The sequence below is a fragment of the Hydra viridissima genome, unplaced genomic scaffold (assembly GCF_058129835.1).
Source record: "Hydra viridissima isolate aposymbiotic clone 2 unplaced genomic scaffold, HvirCarnegie_v1 scaffold_9, whole genome shotgun sequence".
Lineage (NCBI taxonomy): Eukaryota > Metazoa > Cnidaria > Hydrozoa > Anthoathecata > Hydridae > Hydra > Hydra viridissima.
This window is the reverse complement of record NW_028324308.1, coordinates 9,393,586-9,403,617: the sequence shown is the minus strand read 5'-3', so window position 1 is coordinate 9,403,617 and position 10,032 is coordinate 9,393,586. Positions and strand designations below refer to the sequence as shown.

The 10,032-nt window shown below is 26.4% G+C and overlaps 1 protein-coding gene across 3 annotated transcripts in view; it reads right to left on the bottom strand.

Moving 5' to 3' along the window:
* Positions 1 to 8: 8 nt before the first annotated feature.
* Positions 9 to 10,032, bottom strand: part of LOC145185296 (integrin-linked kinase-associated serine/threonine phosphatase 2C-like) — a 29,262-nt gene continuing 19,238 nt past the window's right edge. For 2 of the 3 annotated variants that reach the window (XM_090097068.1, XM_090097069.1), the window contains 8 exons: positions 9,309 to 9,415; positions 6,717 to 6,810; positions 6,359 to 6,446; positions 5,012 to 5,086; positions 4,849 to 4,892; positions 3,785 to 3,901; positions 1,476 to 1,557; positions 9 to 134 (listed from right to left, as the gene is read on the bottom strand). In XM_090097068.1, coding sequence (XP_089953194.1) covers positions 15 to 134; positions 1,476 to 1,557; positions 3,785 to 3,901; positions 4,849 to 4,892; positions 5,012 to 5,086; positions 6,359 to 6,446; positions 6,717 to 6,810; positions 9,309 to 9,415 — 727 coding nt within the window. In that variant the 3' untranslated portion in view covers positions 9 to 14. Of the gene's footprint in view, positions 135 to 1,475; positions 1,558 to 3,784; positions 3,902 to 4,848; positions 4,893 to 5,011; positions 5,087 to 6,358; positions 6,447 to 6,716; positions 6,811 to 7,674; positions 9,416 to 10,032 lie in introns of all 3 variants that reach the window. The other variant, XM_090097070.1, reaches the window with a different exon arrangement.

Here is a 10,032-nt window from a genome sequence, read left to right as displayed (position 1 = left end):
AAACATAATTTATATCATTCAGAATATATTCTAACAATAACAACTGTAATATTATCAGAACTTCCACGGCGTATAGCTTCATTAGCAACTTCATTGCATGCCTTATGAAAACCTTCATCCTCATAATCATTCTCCTATAAAAATAAACTTCATGAAAATAAGGTAAAACAGAAAATTGAAACCTTTTGTGAACAGTAAGACTATTATTGTAAATCCATATCAAATCATCAAAAATAGTACGAGAAGTCACCAAAAAAGATAGATTAAACAAATTTTTAGATACATTTTTCATAAATGTATGATGACCAAATATTGAAAAACTAAGCTTCTAATTATTTGTCAATTAAAAGGTTATTTAAATATGAAACTTTGCCATTTTAGAAAAAACACAATATTTTTATAAAAATAAAAATAAAAAACTTAAAGAACTGGTATATCACCAATGCAAAAAGTGGGAATTCATAGCTTAATTTAATAAGATTTTGATTTTTTATAATTCAACACAAAAGGAAACTTACACCCTATAAAGAATAGTCCACCTTAATGAGTAGACATAATTGAAGAATAGACATAAACTACAAACATTAAAGCATATTTCTACGCTCTCATTGATTAACTTTCAAGAATTTGTTTTTTAGAAGCAAGCAAGGTAAGATTTTGAAGCGAAATTCATTATTTTTGATTTTTATTTATTCCTGTGTTCTGGTAGCATTCAGATTTTTAGAAACCTGTTTTAACACCAAACTTTGAATACAGATGTTTTTGATTGTGAGAAATCCAAAATTCTAGCTCATTAAAACTATAAATAAACAAAAAACATTTACTTAGTAAAAGTTAGTAATGTTTTAGTAAATAATGATTTTCAACCTACTCTAAAAAGACATTAACATTTCTAAACATATAGACTGACAAAACCGAACCACAATGCAAGTGACAGTTTCCAAAAAACATCTGTTTTTATACTAATTAAGTTTCCTCCTGATTTATAGATGTTTCTTTACAAAACTTTGTTTCTAAAAACCAGCTCTTGAGAGACAACCAATGAAACTTGGTAAAAATATCCTTCAAGATATGTAGCTCAGAAAATATAAAACATTGTCTACTTTTAGAGATGGATTATTTTTTGATGACAAAAGTTTCATTTTTTTAAAAAAAAAAAAAAAAACAAAAACTGCAACCTTATTAGATTATTTGGAACTAAAAAACATGTTTAAAAATTACAAAATTTCAAGTGAGATCAATGCTTACAACCCAAAATTTAAAAAAATTAATTATCATATGATTACAAACAATAAAACTAAAGAAGAGCTAAACAAGACCAGAATGATTTGATAATTTTAACATGACCTGAATGACTTGATATAGAATGATCCTTTAAAAAATTTAAGAGCAAAAGTATATCATTAATTAGGAAAAGAATAATCATTTTCTAAAAAAAAAAAAAAGGAAAATAAAAAATAAAGAAAAAAGCTCACCATCAGCATTTTGTCAATAAAATCAACAGCTTCTGGAACAGTTAGTCCTTTCCACAACCCATCGCAAGCAATTAAAATATATCTGTAATTAATGACAAATTTTTAAAATATAGGCTTATAGATTTTTCTGCATTTTCTTTTCTTTTTTTTTTTTAAAGATAAACAATTAACTAAACTCTGTTAAAACAATTCAATAATGGACAATTCAAGTGTGCATATAGCAAATTTTGAACAACTTAAAGTTGATATGAGAAAAAGTAATAATAAAATTCATAAAAATATGTCATTTACAGCAATAATATCTTTATATTGATGTTAATATACCAAATATAAATTAAAAATTTGTTTATTTTTTAACATTAGTTGAGTATCTAAAAAAATTAAATATTCTCTAATCACTCTGATACAATATAATAGGAGCTAGAAATATTGTTATAATTCTGAGTATGATATTGAATTAATTCAGTATGTCAAAACATTAGCCTGCTCCATCATACTTACATACAGTACAAAAATACAGCACTTAATTTATATGATTTTAATTAAAACAAGTATCTTTGAATCAGTTACATCAAAATAAGTTAACAAAATTGAACATAAAAAAACCTCAATTTATATATCTTTTTTTGAACCTAAAACTACTTTAATATGAGAAAGTTTCAGCTCATATGAAAGAAGAAATTCTTCAATAAGCTAAAAATACAGCTGAAAATGATGCAAATACAGTTTTTTTTAAACAGATGTAAGCTTCAAGAAGGTCTATCCAGCAGTTGAGAAAAGAACTTGACTTTTTCTAGAGCTTTCTAAAATTTTTCAAATTTTAAAATTCATATCTTAATTTTTTGAACTTAACTTCAAAATTATCAATATCAGATAAAGTATGAAATTATAGAACAGTGAACTTGAATGTTTTGACAAAATTCCACTTTAAGCATGTGAATTCAATTCATTTACATTTGTCATTAAATCTGTCAGAAGCATCAGTTTCAACAACCTTTGCTTTTGCTATTTAATTTTGGAAAATATCTTTTTTTTCATCAAGAAACACTTTAATTACTTCTAGACAAGAAATTATAATCTATTTAAAACTTTGGCTATATGAAACTAGCAAAGATGGCTGTAAAACAATAGATGTGTATGCTTGCATTCAGCTTTGTGACCAGAATTTCTTTAAAGGAAGAGTTATGACTAGTCAATATGCTTTTATTTAAATATGACAATACTTTCTATATGCCAACCTAAAAGTTTACAAAACTTAAAAACTACCAGCAAATAACACAAATCTTCTGGAAGATTTTCATCATACAAAGTGAAGTGCAAAGTTCCCATGCAAACAATCTCAATTTTACTTTTACTAGTGTTGTTAAAACTTTACAGCTATAAGAAAGAACAGTTTATATAGCACATCTCACACTGCATTGTATCAGATAGCACCAATAAAGATATGGACAAGTACAGTATCCAGTATACCAAAATACATTTCATATAGAGAGGGCTGTCTGTACCTTTGATAGCAGTACAGCCTAATGCAATAATTAAAGAAACATAATTGAAGGCAATTTACAAGTGAAACTTATTTACCTAAATAGTACACACTCATCTTTAAAGTAATCAAGTTTTTATGCTTACTGCATCAAAGGTTGGAGACTTTGAACTTAGATAAAGATCATGTCTAATCTTTTTTTACACCCCCTGCAACATTTTTGGATATAGAAAAAAAAGAAAAAAATTTAATACAGGTTATTTTAAGATTCTTATAAGATTTTTAAGATGTTTTTTTTTTAAAATAGGCTCTTCCCAAAGTTGAATTTACAAATGCTCTCTTTTAAGAAAATTTAATGTAATTGCCCCCCTTACATAGATAAAATTTTATTTTTGTTAAACTTCTCTTGCAAAATTTTCATTTTTTGCACAAATTACATTTCACAATTAAAACAGATCTTCTTGAATATGTTGCTAATTAAAATCCACCAATTTTGCATATCTTATTACTGCATATCTATCATACACACAAACTTGCTAAAACAATTTTATTACACTTTAAAAGTGATTAGAAGGGCTTCTGGCCACTTTTAAATTGTAATAAATCTTAAGATATTAACAGGATCTTCATTCTACAAGAAAGGATTTGTGGCATGAATCACCCATGCATCTGCTATGGACAGGAGGGGAAGCCTAAATACTTCCTTTGTGTGGAAGGAAACAATTTTAGAAGCTGCAAATTAAATGAATCATTAAAATAAAATTTCTTTTTAAACAAATACTTCACACTTAAAACTTTTGGAAGTAAATAATAACTAACAATTTACCTGTCCCTTTTTGTTAGTGTTGACTTAACAATATCTGGTTTTGATATAATATACTTTTTAAACCTTAAATCTCCAATTGCTCGAGATACTTCAACTATTCCCTGTACGCGACCATCCCTAAAACAAAAACACCAACTGTTAAATTGATGGTATTTGCCAAATGTAAAAGGCTAAATTTTTCCCATTCATTTTATCATTTTCATAGCAGTTTAAGTATCCATTAAACGTGAAAACGCAAAATTTTTTAGTGCTGATAATAAAACCATTTAAAATCCCAAAGAACTACAAAAAATATTAAGTTTTGAAATTACATAAAATATTTTTTATGTGATTTCAAAATGCAACTTAATCTACAAATTAATGACACGATCATTTAAATAAATATTAATAAATCTTATGATATTACTTAATGGTTTATCAATGAATGGGCACAGTTTGCAACTTGCTGAATAGCAAGTTTAAGTCAATGAAGTAACATGAAATAAACAGACAGTTTATATTTGCCTAGGAAAATATCTTATTTATATTTTCATACTCTTATGGTTGTATATTGCAAAGAAACAATCCTGTATACCAAAACACATTTGTACTAGATACAAAAGATACTAATACGAACTTTACATCTAAAACTTTTGTAATTATACTATTAGCTTTAGCTACAGCTCAGTAATACTGAAATATTAGGTGTTTAACAATCCTGTACAGTTATTGATCTAATTCTGGCTGTCTCATAATTTCCTGGAAATGTACATTTATAAGACATTTTGCATCCATGCTTTTGATAAAGGAAAAGAAACAAAGTGGAACTAATTCTTAACCCTAATACAACAGATCATAGTTAATTGTTTTGAGTGCTATAGTTGTTTTGAGCTTTGATATGTTATTGTACTTGGTAAGGCACCAGATCAGTCTGAAGCCACTAAATAGATTACCTGTACAAACTCATTTCATGAGTTTGTTTAGAAAATATAATTCTATTAAGGATTTCTATTGTATTGACTATTAAAAAATATTTGCTGATAATTTCTTTACATAAGTACTTTAAAAATAAAAAAAAAGCATACTTCACAAAACCACCTGCATTTTGTATTCTCTGTCTTTCTTCATACTAAAAAAATCACAGGTAAAGGCCTGAAATGTTTGAGTAATAAAGACAAAAATGAAGCAATTCAGTGTTATGGCATCTATATGATACTGATACATATTAAAATAAAAATAAAAACACACTTTTATGGGAGAATGATCTTTTGATAGCAGTAATATATTGTTCTTTCCTTCTTCATTAGTTCTGACAAGTATTGTCTAAAACATATTTTGATACTTTAACTAACTTAAACAAAATAATCTTTTTTAATCATAATAAAAACTGAAAAACAAGAAATGTATTAGCCCTAAAAATATGTTCAGATTGTATATAAGCATTAAGGTCAGAGACAATTGAAACCAGGAACTTTTTCATTAATCAAAAACTGTAACTTTAAAGAAATCTATGAAAAGTTTCCTGAGGTGGAGGCTAGACAGAGGGTTTTTGTTATAGATAATCTCTACATCTTTACCAGACAAAGTTAACAAGAAATTATTTATGTTTTAAGATATGAATAGTTAATTGACTATTAGCACACTTAATATAAGGTAGTCAACAAGTAGTTAGTTTTTAGTCAACAAGTAGTTACAGCTAAATAGCAATTGTACTTTAGTTTAAAACTATTTTTTTAATTCAGCATTCAACTGATTTAGGTATGGTGTTCATTGAATTGAATGAACAACATTCAATTGTGTTTATCTCCAAACTCTCATTTGCTAGTAAAGAGTTCACTAGCAAACAAGACTCTTGCTGACTAAAAAACTGCTTTGCATTAAGTGTGTTAATAGTCAATTAACTATTCAGATCTTAAAACATAAAAAATTTCTTGTTAACTTTGCCCATTTGTTTGATTAACTATGATGGGCTTGTAAGGTTTTAGAGTTTAGGTTCTAGCCAAATTTTTAACTAACACAATATTACCACTATGTTATTAAAAATTGATGTTACTAGTCTAACCAAATTAACATATATAAACTGCAGTTGCTGTTTACACAATTATGTATGAAAAAGATTGTAAATAATTATGTTAATAACTATAATTATAATTTCAATCTTCCTCTGTGTTATGCTGTGTAGTATTTACTTCATTTTGTTTAAATGCCAATTTTTAAAAATATTTTTTGAATAATTGATTTATGTTTATTCAAAATATCAACCCACTAGTATACCACCCCACATATCCCCAAAAATCTTTTTTAAAAACTTTGGTTTATAGTATATACAAAAAACCTAAAAAAGAAGCAATTCAACTACTTTTACTTACTAAATTGACTTACAAAACATCTGTGAGACATCAAATTAGCTTTTGCATCAAGTAAAGTTTAAAAAACTGGCAGTAATAATTAGAAAAACAAATACTATTGCTAACTTTTTTCTGTACATCCATTAGGAAACTAGGAAAATTGTAAACTAAGATGCTTTTTAATAGGAAGACTGTTATGTAAACTTAAAAAAGAAGCACATTAAAAAATTGACAGAAAGTTTTTTACTTTACTGTCCCCAATATTTGCCACATAAATTGTATTGTTAACTACTAACACACATGATACTGTTGAACCATCCTTTAAAGGAGGACTTCTAAAACAAGAAAAAATATTAGAGAGAGTTAGATAAAAATAACATTTAGGTAAACGTTTTTAAATTGATTTTACATATTGACATATGCCATATCTTAGATTGATTAACATATTGACATATTCTATAAATTTTCGAATTAAAATTTACATTAAAGAATAAAATATGATTTAATATTTCATAGACATTTTGAAATAATTTTCTTTGTTACTTATTCCCCAGAGTAACTCAAGTAACAGTTGTTGAAAACTTTCAAATTAATAAAGCACTGACTCTAGGCTTGCACGCAATAGAAAAGCTTCATCTGTATCTTTAAATGCTTTTATGATACTCTTCTTTAGTTCATTATCAAAGTTGCTTACAGCCTCTAATGAAAAGTATAATATCATAATAGAATATCAAAAGTTTCACAAAACAATTCAAAAACACCAATTAACATAATCAAAAATTCCAACTAACATAATCAAAATTAATCTTGGCATTTAAAATTTTATTTTAAACTGATTTTAACAATAAAACTTTTAATATTGACACTTCCATATCAATCACTTTACTAAATGCTTAAAAAGTAGTTTAATGTATAAATCTAGAAAAAATTTTATTTCTCAACCTAATATTCATAACAAATATCATTTCTGTTTTAAGAGCAGAAAATGGTTTAGCTTTCACAAAGGTAGAGAAAGCACCAACATTTTGAGTATCCTGACTGTAGATCTGCAATTCTTAAGTGTTAAACACCAGTAAAAAATAATTACAACTATCAGCATTCAATGATGATGATGAATTTCCCTTTATAAACATACAGTGCTAAACTTTCTAATAGCCTGCATAACTTTCTAATAGTCATAAACAGCACAGACAACACAGAATTTAATTCTGCATACTTTTAATTAAATACTGCAGATAGTGTGCTGTTAAAAACTCAGAATGAACTTTTGGGTTCTTCACATTTTGTTTTTTGCACATTATGAAAATACTCTTTTTCACTCTAACTTTATATTAAATCATGCAACCTAAAATATCAATGGCAGGTTAAATTAAAATCCTGTTTAAAACTTCATTTCAGTTGTGTGGTTTGATAGTTAGATGAGAAATAAAAATAACCTCAAAAGTAACCATCTTTTATATTTACTTTCATTAGGTCTGTCAAAAAATATTCAGATGAAAATGACCCTTGATAAAATGTGTCAAATTTCTGAATACAAAAGGCTTCATTAACTTAAATAATCACCTTTATAATTAAATGACATTCTGCAATCTATTCCTCAAAGAACCAATGCCTCTGTCCCAAAACTGTCTATTCATGGAGTTGAAAAATCTCCTCTTTAAGGTTGTGTTCATTTTTAAATTTCTTGTATTTCATTAAGTTGTGTTTGGCTAAATGATAATCTGTAGGAGAGATGGCAAATATGGAAGATAAGGCAGAACTTTCCATTCCAGCTCCCATTTGTTTCTTTGGGTTGAGTCTTCTTTGTAACAGATCTTCCTTGTGAAGCAAGAGCAGTGATGTGCACATAACAACTTGTTGGATTTTGTGATGTGCAAATAGTTACTGGTTTTTTTGCCTTATATAGCTTTGAGAAAATTCTAGAAATATAATTGCAATTGACACATTCAAACAAAACTAAGGAGCATACATCTCATTTTGCTTAAACAGTATTAAACTGAAGTTGGACCAAATTTTGTTAGCCAATTTTTTTTTGACAGCCCTAATACTTCATAAAATAACATATGAATAAAGACCTGCATCTGTTTTAGACTTATCCTAGAACTTGTATAAGTCCATATAGAATTATGTGAATTTTCATACAAAATTTAATCCAAAATTTTTGTATACCTTTGATTAAAATATAAAAGTGTTCCTGATTTATTGTTCAATTTAGTATTGTTTCATGCTATCTGAAAATACATGAAACTTTAACTATTATTTTGTTTTATGGCTCCTATTCTGTTAAATATAAGATCTTTTAAGAAACATTAAATGTTGCAAGTATCAACTTGAATAAGAACCTAATTTACTTGTTCAGAAGCAGCTTCTTCAAACTTTTGTTTGTAGAAGTAAGTCACTTATTTTTAACTATGGGAGAGATGAAATTCATGTTTTTTTAGTTTAACTGTCTATTTAATGTTTTGCCTTTTCAATTCAATTAAAATCATTTTAAAAAATTTTATTTTACATCAAGATATTATTCATTAGCTTAGATTAAAGAAATATTAAACAGTTATGATAAAATGTCACCTAATTACATATAGCCAAATATAAATAATCTAGAGGAATCTTTTGTATCTTTTTTCCTATTACATTATTGGCTCCCAATAAATTAGAATCATAGTAAATAAGACAGACAAGCTACAGAAAAATTAGTTTGCATTCACAACAGCCTATGCTGAAATAAATTCTTTAATGCAAGTGTATTAAATAAGGTATTATGCAACACAAGGTGTTCTTAAATAATCTGATCAGCAAGGCATCCATAAGCAGTCTCAAAGAATTAGATAATACAACTTAACTTACTAAGAGATAATCTAATATTTTATAGAAAGTTTCTGCATAATGAAAGTTTTAATTGGAAAAATAGTTAGGAAAATAAAATTAATTAAAAATTTTAAACATAAAAGGGACACTTTTACTGACAAAATTAAAAACTATGTATAAAAAAAACCTTCTTGTATATATTGTTTTTAAGTATTGTGTTTAAATCATATATAAAAAATCTAAGTCACTTATAATGACATGTAATAAAGGCTATTGCATTTTGTAATTGAAAAGCAGTGATGATGTGGAGAAATTAAACATGTCTAGCCTTAAAAACACATGAATTGAAGTCAAAGGTTTTGTATAGCTAAAGTAGTAAAAGATCAAACCTTTGGGAAAATTTTTACTAATATTAATGTGCAAGTTTTCTTGAGCAAACTGAGATGCATTCTTTCCACCATGACCATCAAACACTGCAAAAAATGCTACACGATATCTAAAATAAAAGTATAAGTTTTAAAAGCCCCTAATTTCCAAACTTTTAATTTTATGTTAAAAGTAGAGGTAAAATTATGATAAAAACAGAAGATAAATTTTAACATGCTTAAACAATTTACCTAGTATCCATGAATATGGATACTAGGTAAACTGTCTAACCTAACTTTTTAAAACTATTTGTTAAATAAGGCTCATTTTGAACTTTCATTGTACTTCATTTGTTTTTTAGATTTCCATAATTTACTTAGAGCAATCTTTATGTTTTTTATGAAGAACTTTTGTGTCTTTCTGAATGTAGTATTTATTTAATTGTAAAATTCACTTGTTTAAAAAATATATATAAGAGATTAAAGATATAAAAAAGCTCTCATCTTGCTAAGTTGACAAATTTTTATGATTGTTTTGACTCAATAATCTTATTCATTACAAAGGACATTAAATGCAGAACTTCTCAAGCTTCTTAAGGTAAATATTTTTTTACACTTAATGGCATCACTCTCTTCAGAGTTAAGAATAGAAAAAAAAAAAGTTCTTTATCTAGGATAACTGATTACAAAACGAATTGATATAAATAAATATAATGAATGAATAGAAATATTTAAAAAGCTCTCTGTG